At 39.2% G+C, this 23,542-nt stretch overlaps 1 protein-coding gene across 1 annotated transcript in view; it reads left to right on the forward strand.

Annotated features, from left to right (window-relative positions):
- Positions 1-835: 835 nt before the first annotated feature.
- Positions 836-23,542, forward strand: part of LOC578329 (E3 ubiquitin-protein ligase TRIP12) — a 62,318-nt gene continuing 39,611 nt past the window's right edge. The window contains exons 1-2 of the mRNA XM_030981766.1: positions 836-1,044; positions 22,672-22,948. Of these exons, the coding sequence (XP_030837626.1) occupies positions 1,029-1,044; positions 22,672-22,948 (293 nt within the window). The 5' untranslated portion in view covers positions 836-1,028. The remainder of the gene's footprint in view (positions 1,045-22,671; positions 22,949-23,542) is intronic.

The following is a 23,542-nucleotide window of genomic DNA, read 5'->3' on the forward strand; positions in this document are numbered from 1 at the left end:
GGGGGGAATTTTGGAACATGGTTTATGACCCTTTACTTCCTCTAAGGCTCTATCTTCTGCTGAACTGTGTGAGTAGAATCCACGTTGTTCACTCACCTAAATTTACATCTACATTATTTCTTTTGGCTGATTTGACTTCTAATCCAAGACTAGACTGAGGATTTATGTGTGATTTGCTTTTATGGTATGTGACCCTTCAGAGATCAAGCCTTTTTCTCTAATTGAACCAACCTACATTGCATCTGTATGTGTTTCTCTGTTCATTCTATTGCAATGACTAACTAATGCTGTACATGGCCAATACTTGTACAAACTGTATACATACAATGTACCATTTGTACATACATGTATGTACTGTAGCAGTCTTGGAATATGAGTTGTTTAGGGTTAGGGCCCGGCCCCCCCACTCAGGGGTCGGAATGACCGCATGCGTGTTGCCAAAATATCTGGTAAAGGGGTGCTTTTCGTGCGACAAAGTCCGGCCCGAGAATTGTAAAAAAAGGGTTGTATTTGACTTTTCACCCGGAGATTTCTTTAAAAAGGGGGTGTTTTTCCTTTTTTTCTCTCATCTCTTTGGACTCCTGAGAAGTTATTCAGAATTTAGGGGGGTACATTGAGCATTTTTCCTGATTTAGGGGGGTCTCCAAGGCAGGAAAAGCCCGCGAAAAGCCCGCGAAAGGGGGGTTCGGAAATGTTGGCAGATAGGGGGTGCTTTCAAAAAGAGGGAACGAGCATATGCGTACCCTAAATAACACTGAGTGGGGGGGCCGGGGGTTAGGGTCTCTTTAGTGTATGCAAGCACAGACTCTCATGTGACTTTACGACAATCCCTAAAGCCTTGAGCAGAGCCTAGCTCTGTCCGTCTCTGGCTGTGTATGTTGAATTATCCAGAGCAGCTACATGTACATGTAATGTACAGAGCCTATGCAGGATGCCGTCGGCCTAGTCTCAAAGTGCAGACACTGTCGTGCACCTACATCTTCACCTTTTCTTCTTGCTGATTTGACTTCCAGACTGAGGATTTCTGTATGATTTGCTCTTGTGGTATGTGACCCTGTTAGAGATCAAGCCCTTTTCTTAGTGAACCAACCTATCGGTAGTACAGTACATACATTGCATCTATTAGTGTTTCTCTGGTCGGTCTATGACAATGGCTAACTAATACATGTAGATCAACATACATGTACATGTACGTGCCCAGTATTCAGTGTACAGTGTACAAAGCAATCTTGGACCATGAAAGGTGTTAGGTTTAGGGTCTCTTAATAGTCTGGAAGCATAGACTCTCATGTGACACTACTACTATTCCAAAAGCCTTGAGCGGAGCCTAGCCCCGTCAGTCTTTCTGGCTGTGTCAAATTGTCCAGAGTAGCTTGAGTACAGAGCCTATGTAGTATGCCGTCGGCCTAGTCTCAAGGCACAGACATTGATACGCACAGCAACTGACAAGGGTTTGTGCATGCAAACAAGGGCCTCTTATCTTTAATATAAAAAGTGGATTATTGCCTTTTTTTTAAAAGAGAGAGGGGGAGGGGGAGGGGACTAGTTGGTTGATTTGCTATTTTATGTAGACATGGGGAGAATGGAGTGGAATGAATTTGATTGAGGTAGAGGTTAAAGTTATAGAGAGAGAGAGAGCGAGAGCTCGTATACTTGTGTATCACGTGTACCGATAGGCCTATAGACATTGTCAGAGATAGACTATGTATTCAACCTATACTCAGAGGCTGTTTTCTGATACAGAATGGACTTGTGCTTAATTGCCCTCAACAGTAACAACTGGATGATAATTGAATAGAAAAACATCCACGCATAGAGCCGAGAGGATCACGAAGGCCGGGTTTCATGTGTCGCTCCTCATTGTTTCATTTTATCAGTTCAGTACAGTTTTATCAGTGGGGAATGGTGTTCTTCTGAGGGGCATAGTGCTCTCTTTGTTTTATACAAGCAGGGCCTACATGTACATAAACATGAAGGCCTACATGTACATGGGTATGGTTGATTCATAGAGTTCTCCATATGTTGTAATCTGTAGCTGACCCATGGGAATTCTAACTTCCCCATACTTCCACTGCATCCTCATTCATAGTAGGACACTGACAGATAGAGACCTGCTTCAGTCTTCACTGTCTAGTTAGTTAGTTAGAACATTCAACATACCTCTCTGCTTTATCAGTGATTTCTTTGAAGTTTGATCCTCCTCAAACAATATCGGTACATGATACATGTATGTTTGTAGTAACCCTGTAACCAATCATCTTATCGGGGCCGATCGTTGGCCGTTCAGGCGATCAGGTGAAATGGGATAATAAATTCCGGTCGTCGATCAATGAAAATGATCAGAAATTATGCCGAAAATTCCAGTTTTGGGCTATCATATACTAAAAAACATGCATAGCTGCGATTATTTTGTCATGTCGAGTTGTTTTAGACCATGTTTGTTGATATTACATGTAAGTGCCTTTTCATGACTTTGAAATTAATAGTATTAGTCTAGTATGAGATGAGGCAAAACATGTGAGCCACCATTTTGGATTATAATGTAGGCACACATTTTTTTCCATCGTCATTACGGCATGAAAATTGTTCTAAACATGAACTACAACAACTTTGAATGAAAGAATCATCAAAGGTATGAGCAATTTTAGGTATTGGAGTGCTGAACCAACAGTAAAAAAAAAAAAAGAAATAAAAAAATAAAAATTGAACTGATACTTTTTGATGATAATTGGTATTACCTTTAAGTAAGCTCTTGTATGTAGTGGTCACTTATTTAGTCACAAGGAAGAAATATATGGATAACTGAACCGGACTAGAATAGAAAGGACACCTGTCTCTATTGACAACTATAATGGCCTTGGGGAAACAAGCTTGATTGGAAAAGGAGCTTACATTCTAATGTCTAAATTATAAATATAGCGCTCATGTCTGTCAGACTTGACACTCCTGGCGCTCCACAATTATTACCCCGGTTTTAGCATGGCTGCCATTATGGCGGTCTAGCATTTCAAGGAAATAATTCCAGTCAATGAATGACTTTAACGGGGCATTATGTTTTCGGGTTGTCCATCCGTACGTTCGTCCGTCTGCATGTTCCGTTCTCGTGATCCCGATATCTTAAGAACCGATCGATGGATTCCTGCTAAACTTAGGTCATGTATGTATCTTGCAAAGCCAATGAACTGATTAGTTTTTAGGGTCATGAGGTCAAAGATAAAAGGGTCATACATGTATATGAAAAATAGCTTCTGTTTTGGTTTGTGAAATCGCTCTATGATGGAGGCATCATTTTTTTTAACTGCGCGCAGTCGAAGTTCCATCTAGTTTTTTTCAACTTCAGAATATGTATTTCTTTATGTCACTTCATTTGTCAGGTGAAAGATAAAAGCAGGCAGCCTGAAAGCTACATATATATACATTAAGGCTGCGACAGGTAGTCGAATGCTCAAGTACCCGCACGGTTGACAACTACTCGGGTACGATTTCTCGTACTCGAATATTCGGCCGCAAAAAAAAAAAAATGTCCAGGCCCACGCTTACCCGTGCCAGGGAGAGCGGCAGCCGCTGGCATGGTACCGTCGGTAAAAATGTTTCCCAACTCGAGCACTGTCAAACTCACCTTTCAGAAACTGGGACCAAATGTCCAGATTTCTGTTTGGACTTGGAGGAAAATGGATTATTCTGCCATCTTTGGTTTTTAAAACAGCATCGTTTACTGTTATTATTCTTATTAAATCGGCACCTTCAACTGCAACTCAAAGTAAAATTGCATACGTTTTCGACGAGGGACCTGGGAAACTGCCGAGTGGTATGGTAGTGGCAAAAAAAGAAAAAAAAGAAAAAAAAGAAAAAAATCAAAAAATTAAAAAAAAATTCAATAAAATTCAAAAAAATTCAAAAAAAATAAAAAAAATTCAAAAAAATTCAAAAAAATTATAAAAAACATGGCGCCTGAATATTCGAGTATTCGCTTGTGAGCCTGGGAGTGTACTCGGGTACCTCATTACACTGTTGTGCACAGCCTTAATATACATGTACACCGGTAGCCTGTAGGACACATAAATAATTGGGTAGTAATGACAACAATGCATGCCTCACATACATGTACCTCTGTTACATATGCTGTTCACTTGTAATACATTGTGTCAATAGTGAGAGGGTCAGTGACTGGATACAAATATTAATAGTATTCATGAATTTATATCTTCTTATTTACTTCGATTATCTTTTACAGTCCTTCTCCTCACTCTATGGGTATTTTCTTGAAAGTTCTTGTTCTCTCAGTACGTATGGAGCCTAAAAATAGAAATAAACAGACAACAAAGACTTTTAGTGGATTTTCCCATTGTACGTCCCGAACAGCATAATACCTCGTGCTGTTTTGTCCCAAACTCTTTATTTATGTTTGAACAATGTACATGTTTGACTTATAGGTTTGGTCAATTTTTTTTATAGAAAAGAAAAATATGTGTCATCAACTAAGAGTGCTAAATGATTGCATGTACTTGGGAAGTTATTCTGACCCCTAGGACTATATTAAAGCAATGCAATGAATCTAATTATGTGTGGCGTTGAATCATAGTTCTGGTTGACCTTTGCTTGACCTCTTTGAGTGATGTCATTCTCTACAATTTACATGTGTGTATTAGAAGTGTAAGCCTGTCACGTTTATAGCCGTTTGGTCTGCAACTCGTTTGTCCAGGGTGCTACAAGAATTTTTTTCACCACTTGCCCTGTCGGGCAAGTGGGTTTTCAATTTACTTGCCCAAACAATATTTCCACTTGCCCAAAACTTTAAAGCGAAAAAGGACTCGAGGTTAAAGCATTTATTATCTCGTAATGATAAGTTAGTGTTTTAGATAGCAAATTAATGCACATACATGTACAGTGTAACTGTACTGAATATTATCTTCGTTTGTTCCCTTTCCTCTTCTTGGAGGTGATGCATGCAAGCCGGGAGATTTTGCTGCTGCCTGTCCTTTCCACGGGCAATCCTCCTCGCCTCCACGCACCGCACATGCCCTCTGCTCGACTCGTGCGCCTGAATGCACTGTTTCCTCAAATTAGCCGTCCCCACGTACATTGCTGCCTTTCTATCGGCGATCGCAGGAAAATCCACACATATACCACATTTCATGGTATTTTCATCACTATTGAATTGTAGCCATGGAAATTCCGTCTTCCATTTCGGAACGAACCCTCGTTGTCTGTTGTGTTCGTAGTTCGCTTTCTTGGCTGGCGGTGCCTCCATGTTTACTAGCACAATCGAGAAAAAACAGCTGATCAACGCACGTGTGTGTCTGTGCAAGCCGCTGTCATTTGGAAACGTAGGCTAATTTTCAGCTGTTAATAATTTGGGTCAACTCTTCCATCAAGAAACGTCATGTAAATAATGGGTAATCAACTATTTTAAATAAAGTACGGACATTTTTATTTCATCATTCACTGCTATAAATATCATGCCAAAATTTGTAAATTCTTACTAAATAATAATATTGAAGATATTTTACGATAAATCTCGGATAAGTATGCGAAAACTAGACTAAACAACGTCGCTAAAACCATGAAAACAAAACAACAACGGCTTATATTCTGGGGGTCTCGATACTATTATCAAAATGACTCGCTCGGTCGGATCTTGAGACCGCAGTAATAAATTGAAAACGAGACAAAAACATTCATCTGATTTATATGAGCAGCGAGTTTTAAATAATATGTTCACAATCATTAACAGTCATTATGAATAAATATCAAACATTTGACTTTTTGTACTTACTAGAAAATCCCTGTTGTTTATTCCATTCCGATTCGCACGTGTTCATTTCCCTAGAATAATGACGTCATATTTGGCATGATTCAACCAATCGGCAATCAGAGAATAGCAAAGGCCTGTCGGTGCGGCCTGCAGAGCTAGAGAGAGAGAGCGCGAATAAGCTCGCAGCTGGTACGATCGCGCTAGCTGTCTCTAGCTAGCTCACGGCCGGCCGTGCGTGGAGGCGGAGCGGCATTCATGGCTTGAAGTGTCACTGTTGCATGCGCGCTGAGCTAGCTGAGCTGGCTAGCTGTCTGTGAAGTTTTTTCGAAATCGGAACGATCGCTTTTTTGCTTCTGGATTTTGACGACGGGTAAGAAGTTGACGGGTGAATGGTAGAGTTCTTGGACACTAGGAAATTACTGTAAAAGTATCACTTGCCCGAATCGGGCAAGTGATAATTTGATTTACTTGCCCGACGGCTCAATTTGGTTGCCCCGGGACGTCGGGCAAGCGGGTTTGTCGCGCCCTGTTGTCTACTACCCAATTGGTCTATTCCCATAATGGTCTACACCCAGCCAGTCTACTATCCACATAGTGTAATAATCATGTCGTCTACTTATCAGTCTAATGGCCATTCAGGCTAATAGTCATTTAGTATAATTTCCATTTGGTCCAATGGCCATTCAGGCTATTGGTCATTTGGTCTAATTTCCATTAGGTCCAATGGCCATTCAGGCTAATAGTCATTTAGTATAATTTCCATTTGGTCCAATGGCCATTCAGGCTAATAGTCATTTAGTATAATTTCCATTTGGTCCAATGGCCATTCAGGCTATTGGTCATTTGGTCTAATTTCCATTTGGTCCAATGGCCATTCAGGCTATTGGTCATTTGGTCTAATTTCCATTTGGTCCAATGGCCATTCAGGCTATATTGGTCATTTGGTCCAATTTCCATTTGGTCCAATGGCCATTCAGGCTAATAGTCATTTGGTCTAATTTCCATTTGGTCCAATGGCCATTCAGGCTAATAGTCATTTGGTCTAATTTCCATTTGGTCCAATGGCCATTCAGGCTAATAGTCATTTGGTCTAATTTCCATTTGGTCCAATGGCCATTCAGGCTAATAGTCATTTGGTCTAATTTCCATTTGGTCCAATGGCCATTCAGGCTAATAGTCATTTGGTCTAATTTCCATCTGGTCCAATGGCCATTCAGGCTAATAGTCATTTGGTCTAATTTCCATCTGGTCCAATGGCCATTCAGGCTAATAGTCATTTGGTCTAATTTCCATCTGGTCCAATGGCCATTCAGGCTAATAGTCATTTGGTCTAATTTTCCATCTCATCTTATCTCCAATAAGTCTACTTTCCATTTTGTCTGATTGCCAGTCAGTCTAATATTAATCATTTAACACTAAATAATAATGATCATCAAGTGATTATTAGACCTTATGGATGGAAGACCAAACAGCAATTTACCATCTACACTACACAAAAATGTACATTGTTTTGTACATACATTGTATGTACATGTACAGCTGTTCTAAATACATATACATGTACATGTACATGTGCATACATGTACATTTTCAAGTAGGACTGTGGCCTACATTCTACGTCAGAATTTTATTTTGAAGGGTCTCACGTGGTCATTCACCCTTCTAACGCTTTAAAGAGAATGATGAAATAATTGATTTTAAATAGACACTTCATGGTCTATATGAAGGGAAGGGTCAGTTCTTATGGGAGAGGGTGAACAATTATTTATGAGCTTTTCCATTCTTCTTGTGTTAAGATGTTAAGTGTGGAGGAATATTTATATAATATTGACTGGCCTTGAGGGGTATATCAGAAATATTGACCAAGCTCAGATCATATTGCACTGAGTCGAAAGACGAGGGCAATATGGTCTTAGCGTGGTCAATATTTCTGATATCCCCGAAAGTAAAGCCAGTCAATATTTTTATTGTTATCCAAATCAGACATCTAGAGCAAATACAGACATCCACCATGACAATCTCAAGAACTGAACAAACTTTGTCAAACCAACACTGCATCCAGTGCTTGACAAAATTTTCGATACGCTACAAACAGTGTGTATTTGGTGTGATTATTACGTCACAATAGAGTGCGCGCAAAGTGCGCAGGTTCTCGTACGCATAATATTAATAGATGCGCAATGAAAATGCGAGACCGTGGAAAATACCAAGGTATATTTTCACTCGTCTCTACACGCAAAGTCAATACGCGCAGGGAGACCAAGGAAAATACAAAGAATATACCCCTCCGTTCCCACTGCTAGTGAAAACTAGGGCAATACGGTTTTGTAAATGACCAGCTCAGATGTCTGATACGGGTAATAATATTGATTGTCAAGCACTGGATGCAGTGTTGGTTTGACAAAGTTTGTTCAGTTCTTGAGATTGTCATGGTGGATGTCTGTATTTGCTCTAGATGTCTGATTTGGATAACAATAAAAATATTGACTGGCTTTACGTTCGGGGGATATCAGAAATATTGACCGCGCTAAGACCATATTGCCCTCGTCTTTCGACTCGGGGCAATATGATCTGAGCTTGGTCAATATATCTGATATACCCCTCAAGGCCAGTCAATATTATATAAATATTAGATAGCTTAGACGGATACCAAGATGTGATTGGTCCAGAGCCAGAACATTACACCATTACCGAGGGTAATTTTTTTTTCAATATTTTTTTTTTCATGAACTTTTTTTTCCCCTTGAAATTTTTTTTTCCAAATTTTTTTTTCCCCAAAAAATGCTTTTTGGGGCAGAATTTTTTTTTTTTTCTTCGTAAATTATCTCAAAATATTATTTTTCAGTCAGTTTTTTTTTGCACTTCTTTTTCTAAAATTTGGATTGCCCCCGAAAAAAGAATTCGGGCACCAAAAAATATGGACCCCCCCCCCCCCCACCCGAAAAAAAAAAATCAAACCAAGGCTATCTAATATAACAGTTATTGACTGGCAGGGGATATATAACATTCTTTGGACCTGAAGGGAGTTATATTTTCCCTCGTGACCATATTTTCCCTCAGCACTGCGCGCTTTGGGAAAATATAACCACTTGGGAAATATAACTCTCTTCAACAGTCCAAATAATGTTATATTGTATACAATATGCCGCCTGAAAATGATGGGCTCTTCCAATGCCCTCATATTAAAAAAAAAATGAGTGGAAATAGCTGAATGTTGGACTAAACATTCATGCCCCCTGTTTGTATAGGGAGTAGGGACTATAGTCCTATATACCCATTTTTGCAAGAATGTCAATTTCTTATTATTTTAATGATTCCTTAACTTTACATTAAATAGTATTATACACTAATTCCTACATGTATGTCATACAAAATCAACTTTTTTCAATTGCTTCTTGACAGTTTCTCTCATCATAAAATCGCGTGACCAGAACTCAACTTTATCTTTAAGCTAAACTCTTCACGCTTTTCTCCAGAAATACAGAAATAAGATATTAAAATTTGGAAACCAAGATTTCCTGTAGCCTGTGGGTTAAGTCATAGTTCACAGATCACGGGAATACATTTAATCTTTAAATAATGATTAAACCCTCTTAATACTAGCTGTCTGCTTTACATTCATACAGAGTAGGGTGTGGCTGGAAATGTGGAAGGTTTGGATTACAAAGAGATTAGCAAATTAGGGTGAATTTCTGATAGACGAGCAAGGAAAAGAACAGACATGGGATTAGACGGTATATTTTAATGGCGTACTCATATTTGGGTCAAATATGATGTCTTCCTGGAATTGCATGTTTTGTTTGGAGTCACAGCTTCATTAATGGAGGATATACATGTAGGAAAGGTTGAAGGTACAATCAAACTTTTGAAAATAGACCTTGAAAAACATTGGGAAGCAATTAGATTCATTTAGATAGTGTCAAAAACAGGGATTTCTTTTTGATTACTCATCTACAGGTACATACATGTACATGTAGTTACTGTATGATGATATCAATAATTATTGCGTTACCGTCTTTTTGTAACTTGGTCCAACTATTTTTCTAATGTTACATAAATTGATGCTAATTTTCCAGTACAATCCTTTGATAATTTTTTCTGATATTCTCAGAGAGATTCAAACGCAGTTCAACTCTGCTCTAGCGTAAGGAGTACCTTTAAAGGGAATGGAGGATGGCCTTTTCCTTTTTAAGCTTACCAATACATGTGTACATGAATGTACACGTGTTGCTGCATGCCGGACGTCATTTAGATGTATGTAAACAAGTTCAAGTAGATAATGGAATGCAATGTGCACATTTTGTGTAGCCTACTCATTCAGCAAAGGAAGACATAATGTACATTGTAGGTCCGACATGTTTGTACTGCATGTTGCACAAGTTGTATTGGGGACTTCTTCCTTTGAGATTTGAAAATCACTTTCTGCCACTCCGATTACATTATTTTGGAATTTATGATTCCAGATCTCGAGATGAGATGTAAATGAGAAATTCTATCTGTTTCTTGCCTATCATGTATGTTGGGATTTGTATTTTATTCTATTTTGTCTTTAAAAAAAATGTAAAATTTATGCGAGAAACAGGACAGGCTAAGTGACTTACTGTTACTTACTAAGTACATTACTGTTGGTACACTGTAGACCCTACACTGTGCATCGTTCAATTTAGGGCAAAGATTTAGAGTATATCTAGTTAAATTTTTAATCTTTATTATTTGTACAGGCTTGCTGTTTTGCAATGTGCACTTCACACAATTCAGCACTTGTTAAAAAAGAAGTTCAATTTTGTCATAGAGAAACTCTAATAAGAGAATGATTTGACAAGAATAGTTTGTTTACATTTTACTCAAGAAGCCCCTCCCCCCCACACCCACACGTCTCAAGGGGGTGGGGGTGCTTCAGGTGGAGGCCCACATTTGACAGAATAGGTTTCATTCGTCATTTATCTTACAGATGAAGAAATCTATTGTGAATTGTGATGTCAAAGCTCTCTCTACTCTGTGCCCCATGTATTGCAATGCTGTGTGTTCATGTGTAAATACCATTCACTCGTAGAGGTCATGGATAAAATGCCATGTACATGTATGTATGTACAATGTATGTGTCTGTATGCAAACAGTCATTCAAAGCATGTACATGTAGTAGGGCTAAGGCACAATGGGGTCAGAAGGTAATACATGTATACTTTTAAGATCATTGGCAGGAAAGTCATCAGGGGGGGGGGGGGGGGAGGGAGGAATGGGGGGGGGGGAGGAAAGGACGGGAGAAGAAGGAAGAGTGAGGAAGGAAGAGAGGATAAATTACTGGAAGAAAAAAATGAAGGGCAAGTCCAACATATATGTGGTCATATAATATTATGTCCAAAATGTTAATGAGTTAAAAAAAAACACACTTCATTTTGCTTGATATTTGATTGGAGCTCTGGTATGACTTGCTAAATATAATCTACCGGTATTCTATGGTGGGTAACATATGGAACAAGATAGCTTGGCCTTGCCTGGAGATTGTATGAAGATTAAAAGAAATATGATGTTGTTTTAAAAAGGAAAGAATGTCTTTTGTCTAATTTCAGGCTCTGTTACCTCTCTAGCTCTCCATTTCAGGCTTTTTTTTCCCAGTCTTCACATGGTTCTGAGCATATGGGACTCTTAACATGCTGCTATTTTCATGCTAAATAACTAGAAATTACTGGCATCCTTGCATACAGTATACAAGCATGGATTCATGGATAATAACGCAGACATTCAAACACACAACACGTCCACCCAGACGGTGATCAGAGCATTTATAATTTCTTAAAGACAGCGATTAACATTGTGAAATCTGAGTGGCCCTACGTGTTATCAGTGTCTGTGATATGGTTTAATAATAAAGCTCTAAAAAAATTGCGCTTTAAAATGATCATGAAGTGCCTCAAAAACGTAAAAATCTTTGAGTGACCGGTCTTACCATACTCATTTTCCCCAATAGACTGTAGTGTTATAAAAAACGAAAAACAAAATTTTGATATCCAATCATAAATATCTTGATAATCAGACAGGCGATCAGCTTGTAAAAGTCATGGAATTCCTGACTGACCTAAAGGTTTCTAATTATGATTGCAGCATGAGCTAAATACAGGATTTTGTTTCAGAATCTGAGGCAGTGTACCGAATCACTTTAGACATGCATGATAACACAAGATAGGTATATCTAGAAATGCAACGAGTAGCACATGTGTAAGAGAGAATTTACAATACAAGCAATGACAAAAATACACGGGGGCTCGTGCGAATTAGCCCCCGAAATGCCCAAAAGAGCCCCTGAAAGTCATAAAAGAGCCCCCAAAATTTGCATAGAGTTCAATGCAAAAACAAATGAAAGAGTGTTATTTTCATGCAAGCGAGTTGAAAAGTAGCCCCCAAATTTTTTAAAGTTTTTTTTCTCTGAATACAAGGACAAAAAATGGAAACCGAAAAGAGGAAAAACATTGCACTTGGACCTACATACATAGGTATTGATCTTTGAAAGTTCATCGTATTCAGGAAACATGTGTAGTAGTGATGGAGCCAGAAATGGACTATGCACTTCACTGCTTAACATGTGACACATATGTTCAGGGCAGTGCAAACCATACAAGTCCCTGAGTCAACTCACTGCACCAAATTAAGGAGAAGGTTGAGTTCTGGGAAGAGGTGAAAAATAATTTGTGAGCGTTATCATTCTTATTATGCAAGTGTGGAAGAACATCAGATATGACATGTTCCCTGAAAAGCATGGCTCTTCAAATGCCTTCATATTCTGAATATGTCGTGTAACATTGTAAAAATCCTTTACGCCATGTGTTTGTGTAGTCCCATATACATCTTTCTGTTTACAGTGTTTGTAACTTTACCAAGACTTGGCCAAATTTCTTATCATTTTGATGATTCCAGAACCTTGCAATACACACACATTCTTATATGCTAGATGATAAACCTTTTCAGATCGATTCCACACCGTTTCTTTCACAATGCAATCGCATGACCAAAACTCAACTTCATCTTTAAACTAAGGTACAGCATGACTCAATGGTAAAATAGACCATGCCAGAATAAAGTAGAAAAACTATCTCTATGATCATTTGAGCAGAAAAATGTGCATCGAATAACAATCCTTGAAATGATTTTGACAAAGACTGTTGACTTTTGTTGTTGCCATTCGTTGTTGTTGCCATGAGCTACAATGTATATAAACTCAGCCATTTACAAAATAACTACATTATGTATGTACATGTAAATGTACATGTATTTTTATTGCTACAGACATAAATATGTACATGTGGGACTAGCGTACAAGTTTATGGCACTGTATTGCAGTCATCAGAGAGTGCACAAAGTTGCCAGATTCTTTTATGAGTGGCCATTTTGCTTTTGACCAACTTGGCATAATTTACAGAGTGACACACGTTTCTATAATAAATCCAAGATTTATTGCTATACATTGCCAACAACTCACTGCATAGTAACTGTGTATACAGTGGGTGATTCCCAAAGGGATATGTTGCAATATCAAATTGAGCAATTTTTGCAGATTTCATTGTCATTGAATATGAAAATGTCAATATACCGTAAATCTCTGTGTATAAGACGTACCTGTGTATAAGACGCACCCTATATTTAGGACCAAGACCAAGACCCCAAACCCCCCCCCCCCAAAAAAAAACAAACAAAAAAACTCTCTTCCCTTCAAATTAGGAACGTAGTTAAACTTCAAATAGTAGATCCTATTCTTTAATCGCATTATGTAATTTATGTTGAGACACAGAGATTTTCGAAAATCACTAAAAATTAGCATTTTGAGGACTCAAAATATCCTGTACCTGTGTATAAGATGCACCCCCGACTTTTGAATTTTTCCGTCGGAAAAAGAGTGCGTCTTATACACAGAGATTTACGGTACAGTAGTTTTTATTAAGTTCTTCAGAAACATATGCATAATAAAATAAAATTAGCTGATTTTAGCCTTGTCTATCTTTGATTTTACGATGCATATGACAATGGTGAACTTTGTTTATATTGTAGATTTCTTTGTTTTGAATAAGATATTGCATTATTAAGATTCTGAATCAGGACACAGTTTGGTATGCAATAGTAACTCCAAATGGGCTGGTCAACTTGCATCATAAAGATAGAAATAGATTCCTCAAAGTTGCCATTCATAGAAGAAAGGAAGACTTTTGATTTGCCAAGTTTGTTGTCCCCTTGTGGAAGGTCGCATGAGCTCAGATAAGACGAAAATCGCCCCAAAATTTGGATGTGGTCAATGATTTATCAGTCTATGTACCCATAACCATATATGAGAGAGATAAAAATAGCTCAACTTCAACATACATGTACATGAACATGTACACTACTGCCTAAAGGTTTTGGCAGCGGGCTGACCCGATGCCCGAAGCGCGTAGTTGAAGAAACGATGTTCGGGTCGCGCCCGATGTTCGAGTCGCGCCCGAAATCTGCCCGAAATCAGCCCGAAATCAGCCCGAAATCTGCCCGAAATCTGCCCGGTACTATATTCGCCTTGAAATGATGCGCGTGCTGAAGTCGTGCGTTTTTAAGACTCGCACGCGACGAGACCCGATGACGTCACGTTGAAAAGTCAAATTGGTCGAGAAGAGCGATTCAACTGCAGATCAATTTGCCTATACAATTTGCGTGTTAAAATATGAATCGCACCGCACGAAAATTATACACAAATACACGTAGAGTGTATGGAAGAGTCGAGTGTATGTTAGGAAAGACGCTCACTAATTTGTTTTGGTGTTCACCAACTCTCACAGCAATATGAGTAAGGCAGCCTAAAGTCTAGTCTAGACACCCTGATTTAGATCTAAGAGTGGATGATCACCGTAGGCTTTAGATATTTTTCTGCCAAACATCTTCGAGGAGCTAGGCCCAGGGTCCATGAAGTTAGCAGTCGCTAGCCGGACGGCAACGGGGACGGCAAACGCTAGGTACATCGTCATGCCTAGCCTAGGCTCTAGCCTAAACTTAATAAAATGGCTCAATTGAGCATTCATCAGACTAATGATATGAACAATTTGGTCTCACCTTACATTATGCCAATGACACATCAGTCCCTGTTTCCATATTTTAATTCCAAGGATTAAGATATACTTTCTTTGCAACAGCTAAGTCATAATTAATACTAATAGTGCTACATTGTGTAGCCTGAAGGCATAGCCTATGCTAATAACACTATATGCATGCTGGATCTAGATTTTGGACGCACGTGGTACGCGAAGCTATATCTAGGTCAACTTAGGACCTATGCTTGCGCTGCTTGCATCACGTTCGTGACCTTAAAAAAAAAAAGGAAGGCGAGGAAAAAGAAGAAAGGAAATATGTAGAAGGAGGGGAGGGGGAAGAAAAGGAAGGAGAAGAAAAGAAGAAGAGTAGATGAAAAGCAGAGGGGGCGGGGGAGAAGAAAATGAAGAAGAGTAGATGAAGAAGCAGAGGGGATTGGGAAGGAAAAAAGGCCCAAGGAGAAGGAGAGGAAAACAGATATAAAGAAGCAGAGGGGGGGGGGGGGGGGGGGGGAGAAGAGTTGATAAAGAAGCAAAGGGGTGGGGGTGAAGAAAAAGATGGAAGAGTACACCTGTAGATGAAGAAGCAGAGGGGATTGAGGAAGAAAAACAAAGGAAGGAGAGGAAAAAAAAAGAAGGGGGAGAAGAAAAGGAAGGAGAAGAAAAAGAAGAAGGGGGAGAAGAAAAGGAAGGAGATGAAGAAGCAGGGGGAGAAAACGAAGGAAGAAGAAAAGATGAAGAGTAGATGAAAAGCAGAGGGGGGGGGGGGAGAAGAAAATGAAGAAGCAGAGGGGATTGGGGAAGAAAAAAAGGAAGGGGATATAAAGAAGCAGAGGGGGGGGGGGGGAGAAGAATAGATGAAAGAAGCAAAGGGGTGAGGGTAAAGAAAAAGAAGAAGAGTAGATGAAGCAGAGGGGATTGGGGAAGAAAACAAAGGAAGGAGAGGAAAAAGAAGAAGGGGAGATAAACAAGCAGGGGGGGGGGGGAAGAAGAGTAGGTGAAGAAGCAGAGGGGCGGGGCCGGGGGTGGAAGAAAAGAAGAAGTGGATATGAAGAAGCAGAGGGGTGGGGGAAGAAAAAAAGGAAGGAGAGGAATAAGAAGAAGGGGGAGAGGAATAAGAAGAAGGGGGAGAAGAAAAGGAAGGAGAAGAAAAAGAAGACAATCTAACTAAAAATAAGAACAAACATAGACACACGAAACAAGCAGAGAACTTATTAATCAATTCCAAATTTAATTTGTTCACCAATGAATTGAATGTTTGAATGAGGAGAGCTAGCGTAGCGTATATTTCGTATTATGTTAAAAGTGTTTCTAAACAAAGGGTACTTTGGAGACAAGGTGTCTGGCAACATGCGTTTATCTCAAAAGTTATTTATAAACAGATCATGTTTGCGCGGTAAGATCACGTGATCTTAGTAGTGATGATTGAATCTTCGAGAGAGAGAGAGAGAGAGAGAGAGAGAGAGAGCAGTTCTGCCCTGAAAACTAAGCGTATGCATTTGTTCTAATCTTTCTCATCATTTTCTGTTTTTGCAATTCTTTGTTCCACCCTCTCTCTCTCTATGCTTGTATATTCCCTTCTCTTGTTCATTACGGTTCTAGTTCTAGGAGAATTACCCTTGGGCAATCACCCCGGCCAATTACTCTCCCCCCCCCCCCCCGTGGACATTTACATTTCCCTGGAAATTACCCCATTTCACAATCACCCCCTTGTTTAATTCCATGTTTTTCTTTCTTTAATCATGTATTTTCGATTATCATTTTTTCTTTCCATACGTAGATCTTTATGAAGCAATTATTAATCATTCTTCTGGTTTCCTTCGTAAATGTGTTCACTTTATGTATTTCTTAGATTTTTTCAATCATTCCTATTTTTGTCTCAATCCTCAAGTATTTCTTTGTTATTTCCTTATGTATTACTCGTTTTTCGAATTTTATTTCCATCTATAACGTATTTTCATTGTTTATCGCCATGCTATCTTGTGTGTGTATTTTTGTGAAGTGGGGGGGGGGGGGGGGGGGGGCTGGAGTTTCTCTACAACTACATCATCATTTTATAATCGCCATCAATACATACAGCCAGCATTTTCATCATCGTCCATCAATATCATCACCATCATCATCACTACGGTCACCATCGATAAATCGGTATCATCAGAACAACTCAACATCTCTTCAGTGACTGGGCAATAACTTTCCTTTTCCACACAAAGCGGTTCCCTTTAGAAATTTGATTTGTTTACTAAAGCTTTGTTTCGTGAAGTTGCCCTCTCACTTCAGACATGCATGCCGCTGCGGTTTGTAGAAAGAACAGAAAAGGCGTAAACATTGCGTAACATGCACTTTCTCTGTCATCATGATGGTTCGTAGTAGGTCCATGCTGAAGGCTGGTGGAATTTGACAGGGGCCACGCGAGCGGCCACAGAATATTCATAAAACAATAATTTAAATGTAAATAACTATGCATCATGAGCCACTCGTGTTTTCTTAAGAACCCCTTTAAAAATTGTGTTGCTCTTTACTCGAATATCGCAACCCTGAATCGCATTTGATTCCACATTTGGCGTCCATTGTGCGAGCACGAGCATACAGCCAGTAGTTAACTAGCCTAGCCTCGTGGTTGCTGCTTTCCCTAACGTCCGCAATGAAGGCACATCTTTTTTCCGTCAGCAAAATATCGAAAGTCGGGAGTGCACCTTAAATAGTCAGGAACAGGATATTTGAGTCCTCAAATGCTACTTTTTAGTGGTTTTCAAAAATCTCTGTGTCTCAACATGAATTACATAATGCAAATAAAGAATAGGATCTACTATTTGAAGTTAAACTACGTTCCTAATTTGAAAGGAAGAGAGGGGTTTTTTCAGTTTGTTTTCAGTCTCGATAAATTATGCCCTGTCACAAGGCACTTTGCCGGCCGAAGCTCTACCGTGTCTTCAGCTCACTCACCTGTATGATGCAGCTCACACAAGGGATAACGAATCACCACACGAAAACTAGCCTGTCCACATTTCTGTTTGGACTCGGAGGAAAATTCTGTCATCTTTAGTTTTAAAAACAACATTGTTACTGGGTCTAACTCAGTTCACAAGCACTTCAACCGTGCCTCGTAATAAAATGAAAGTATTTTTTAACACTGTCACTGAAATAAGAGCCGATCTGATGTTAACAAAAAGACCAATGTTGGCTTTTTTTCGGTGGCTTTTTGTTAACCAGATCAGATCGCGTCTTATTTCAGTGTTCGAAAAATACTTTCACTTTTCATTATACGAGGCACAGTTGAAGTGCTTGTGAATTAAGTTAGACCAAGGTCTAGTAACAACTAACAATGTTTTTTTTTTAAACTAAAGATGACAGATTTTTTTTCCAGATTTTTTTTTCTGATTTTTTTTTTTTTTTTTTTTTGGGGGGGGGGGGATCTTCGAAATAGGGGTGCGCCCTATAGTTTTGTGATTTGCTTTCTAGTATTGCGATGATGTATAGTTGTACGCTTTAAATTAAGACATGTTCATCATTGAAAATGGTCATGGAAATTTACATTATCCTGCTCTGGAAAGTCATGAAAAGTCATGGAATTTTTAAAATGTGTAAGTGTACGAACCCTAAAGTAAGTCTTTATAATTATTTGGATGTTTTGATATTTCGGTTGATTCCAGATGAAGAAAAGCAAAGGCAAACTGTTCGCCAGATTCCGGTAAAAATCGCCAGTCAATCCCCCTTTGCGTGTGAAGCAAGGGTTACCGGATGCGTGTGGGTCACCTCCCTGGTTTTATCAAAGCATTTATCCTCGTATCACACGGTTAATTTTGTCTATTTTGTAATTAGCCGCCTGGAGAAGAAAAAAATCTGCGGTAGTCCGCAATTGACAAAAAAGTTAGGCGACAACTGTACCAAAATAAGTGATAATACTTCAACACTAAATACTTAAATTGTAAATTGATTTAATTTTTAGCTATGTCCTTCCATCGTGTTTATTTTAACTTGGACAAAATGACATGAGTTCGAGAACGCCGACTCGGCAGACGTTCACCGCATGTTAATTAAATCTGTTTAATGGTTGTTTTCTTGACAAAAACATCGAGTTAGAGTGACTATTGTGACGTTTGGAGATAACCATTATGACATCACAAAGCCGCGTAGCACTAGCATTCCACGCAGATGCGCATTTTTTCACAGACATTGCGCGCAAAGCAACGGCGCATAGCAACAAAGTAAACAAAGCAGCTCGAAGTTCGAGAACTTCCCGAAGTTCGGGCGCTCCCCCAAATTCCGCGCGTGCGTTCAATTCAGCTGCCCGAAAGCTGCCCGAAAGCTGCCCGAAATCTGCCCGAAATCTGCCCGAAATCTGCCCGAACTTGCTCACATTTTTGGCAATTGACACTCAAAAAAAATACGCGACCCGCGAGTAGCTTGCCCGCGCCCGCAGCCCGCTGCCAAAACCTTTAGGCAGTAGTGTAGGTGCTACATACATTTCATGTACTCAAGTACATGTTGATACTGCTGTCTGTGATTAATGAATGGAATTTATTGGTGTACAATACATGTATACATGAAGTGCTGCATGTATGGCTCTAGTTTTATTTCTTTGTACAGAAACAGGTATCATGCATACAATTTAATAATAATAATAATAATGTTCAATTCTTATAATAATAATAATAATGGTGGCTTCTTATATAGCGCACATGTCCGTCACGTTGTGACGCTCCTGGCGCTGCCCCGAGAGAGAGAGAGAGAGAAAAGGGAAGCCATGACAAATATTGAGGTTTCACCGCTTATCACTTACAATTATCAAATCCATTACAAAATACACATATTTACTTTATGATTTAAGACTGGCATGATCGAAGCAGATATGTTTTCATTTCGGATTTAAACTGATGTAGTGATAGTGAAGGACAACATTTTAGCGACTCTGGGAGATTGTTCCATAGTTCTGGTACTATGGAACATGTAAATCATACAACACAGAAGTAATGTATTCATGTTTACGTTTTCATGAGACAATTCATAGTGTAATATCATAGAGACTATTTAATGCTAATTTAACAGTGAAACATAACAGTAGCTTTAAAATCCTTAATGAGTTACTTGCCATCAAATTAATGATCGTTATAACAAAGTCTGGTGGCACAGAAGTGATTAATGACAATTTCCGAGGTTGGGGATACATCAAATATTTTCATAATTACATGGTTTATTGAACAATAGATGCAGTGCACATGTAAAACATGTGGTACAGTATTGCTTGGAATAAAGTAGACACTGCACTGTGTCACGCGTGACTGCATGTATTATCCCATAGACTTTGGTGCGACTTGGTGGTAATGTGTCTACTTCATTTTGAGCAATACTGTAATACTCTTTTCACACTGGTTTTGCTTAACCCCGTACTTTGCTTAGCCCCATACTATCCTTAACCCCGGACTATTTTTTTTGGCTTTTCACACTCGCTGTTTTTAGTCCCGTACTAGCGCCTATTCTGGAATAAGAAAACTCCAGCTGTTCTCACTGCATTTCGTTAACCCCGGATATCGTGAATGTTATTATTGGACATACTTCGCATCTGGCCAGCTGCGATACGCTCCATTGCGTAGTACCGGACTATTTTTCGTTTCTGTTCTCATTTATTTGCTTAGCACCGCAATTGCGGAGTTAGCCCTGCTATTTTGCAGGGTTAGTTAACCCCGTACTATAGGTGGGGTTAGCCAACTTTAGCCCACTTTGGTAAAAACCAGTCTGAACAGAAAGTGGAATAGGCTTAACCCCGTACTATAGGTGGGGCTAAGACCCCCCCTTAACCCCACCTATAGTACGGGGTTAAGCAAAATATTGCCAGTGTGAAAACAGAATTAGTGTGCTATTGTACATGGTTTCCAATCAATCCTATTTTGGTGGAATGATTCCTCTTTTTGGCCTTCAAGCTATTTTTTGAACCCTACATGTAGATTCCTGTCTTTTTCTCAAATATTCTATGTTAAAAGTATACAAAATAGACTATATTCCTAATTTTGTCTTGAGAGATTCCTAATTTTTGCTGTGAAAGGTTGACAGGTACATGTACATGTACATACACAGTACTGCAGATGTAACCTATTACACCTGTTTGTGTATGTAATTTACACGTAATGTACATGTACACGTTCATACATAGCCTTTCATGTGTGGAAGTGACTGGACCATTGTTGTGTCTTGCTTGTGGACTTGTGTGTGAACGTGTGGAATGATGACACAAAAGACCAATTTTATGACACAGTAATCTTCCTCTACTGCAAGGAAGGACAGGGAATTGTCAATATAAAGGGCTTAACATGGGCATACTTTACTCTTATGGGTTTATGAGATTGTCTGGCAGGAAAAATCAATATACATGTGTATCATTCAGAGTCCCGAGGCAGTAAGGCAATGAGAGAGGCTCTGCGTCCATTTGGGAGCATTTCATCATTTTAAAATGAATATTTCTTGCTTTTAAATTATGACTTACAAACCTTTCAGTCTTGAAAGGAAAAAAATACTATAAAACCAGAAATTTTCCGGCATGGAATTTTTGTGAAATGTTAAGGGCTGCCAAAGCAAGAAACATTTACTGAAGGCGACGATTGGTTTATTTCTTGAAATTGCATATTTTATTTGAACTTCTTTGGTATAATTTATGTATTTAGATAGGTGAAAACCAAACATGCCTCCGGATACAGGACAAGTTAAAAACCCAACCAATGGCTTCATCACTCAGATAAATGACGCTAAAATATACAGTAGTTTACAGTTAAGATATAAGTAGTCGTAAAAAAAGTTTGGCAGCATGAAAACGGATCAATGATAATAATAAAATACACTGAAAAATATGTAGTAAACTCTCATTGACTATATCTACATGACACATTTCAGGCAAAGTGTCTAAAATGTTCACAGTAATTGGCTATTCATCTAAATGTAGTTCCTGTATTAACCTTTCATAACTAAGCTAAACTAAAAACAAAAACAAAGAAAATAAATCCACAAAACACGGTACATAAATTTTCACGGATTTGGCGCTAAAGTCGCGAAAATATAAACATGACTTCTTATGCGTGTTCTGAACGGGCTGAATTTGGTGCAACACAAATTTAAGAACCAGCGAATCTGTTTTGGGGTCGCTCAGCACGAAAATAATAGTGTTAACAGTAGTACCTGTGGTGCGATGAAATAATTGAGAACTAACCCATAAATGTTTAATGTGTAGAAATGATGAGTCATACAAAATTCATATATTGTATTAATGTTAATGGAAAAAGGGAGCAAGATAAATAGGGCATGCTACGTACATGTATACACAGTGAGTACATGAGTGAGTATAATATGTTGGACCTTTTTTTTTAATGCAATTTTTTTTTCTCCTCCCCAAACTTGAAATTCAATCACGTGTGAAAAAAACAAAAAAAAATTATTGCATTTTTCAGAAACCTGATGGGAATATCTCAGATTGAAATAGTGGTGATATATTTTGTCTTCATCTGTTGACTGCTAAATTGTCTAATTCTCCTAGGCCTAATTCATGGACCACCCACTTCTCATAGGCATTGGGTAAACGAGAAGTGGTAGTGAAATACAAATTGAAGGAAGGCGCGATAGCTCAGTCGGTAGAGCAGTGGTCTCGTAATCCAGTGACCCGGAATCGAAACTAAGGCGATGCGCTAGTACCCTTTGGTAAGGCATTAATCCTCATTACCAGGTCCCTCGGAGAGGACATGAAGCCGTTGGCCATCTGGTTGCTTACTTACAAGTATTTATGCTTTCTTAGCAGTCAGGTAAAATAACAACAATCATTTACATCAGGGGTAAAATCATGAAATCAAATCAAATCATGAAATTGATTGAATCTTTGCTTGTGTCTTCCAGAGAGCAGATATCATTCGCCTGACCTGAGGAACCTTTGGGAATGTCTCGTCCCAGGACCGGTGCCTATTATGGCCGACCAGAGCCCTAGCTGCCACCAATTAGGGGGGTCCAAACACCGACGATCAAAGCGAGGTGCCACTGCTACCACGTCTACCACTACTAGCAACGCCGTGGCCTCCTCGACCGCTGGATCTTCGGTAGCCAGTCTTGTACAAGACCTATCAAATCACCAGAAGCATCAAGTGTCCTCTAGACAGGAGACTTGCATCAAGTCAAGGTAGGTTGAAAGATGTAACCATGTCCCTCTCATCTCTTCTTTTTCTTCTTCTTCTTCTTCTTCTTCTTCTTCAAAATAATCTGCCTCCTTCACTGCTGAAGATTCTTGCAGATGTGTGTGAGTGCATGTGTGTGTGGTGACATAGGGCCCGGTGGGGTCACTCCCCTGCAAAGAGTGACACGTATGACCGTTACCACCAATGCATATAACCCCCTTTTGCGGTCAATTTCAAGGACATTTTGTGAAATTTAACCCCTTTTTTACGTCAAAACAAGGACAACATCGTATTTTGGAATACCCCTATTTATAAGATTGTAAGGACACTTTCGCAAATTTACCCCTATTTTACCATATTTCAAGGACAAGACTCGGCTCCGAGAATTTTTCTTCCCGGTTTTCTCTTTTCCCTTCCCGGTTTTCTCTTTTCCCTTTTCCTGACCCCTATTTATCAATTTCGGGGACACCTGTGCACCCCTATTTTCTTTATTTCGAGGAATATTTTGTCCGTGGACATTGCTTGAAATTGACCCCTTTTTCCGCGATTTTGGTAACGGTCATGCGGTCCGGAAGTCACATTGAGTGACCCCACCGGGA

Source organism: Strongylocentrotus purpuratus, unplaced genomic scaffold (assembly GCF_000002235.5).
Source record: "Strongylocentrotus purpuratus isolate Spur 01 unplaced genomic scaffold, Spur_5.0 spur5_scaffold_12, whole genome shotgun sequence".
NCBI classification, from domain to species: domain Eukaryota; kingdom Metazoa; phylum Echinodermata; class Echinoidea; order Camarodonta; family Strongylocentrotidae; genus Strongylocentrotus; species Strongylocentrotus purpuratus.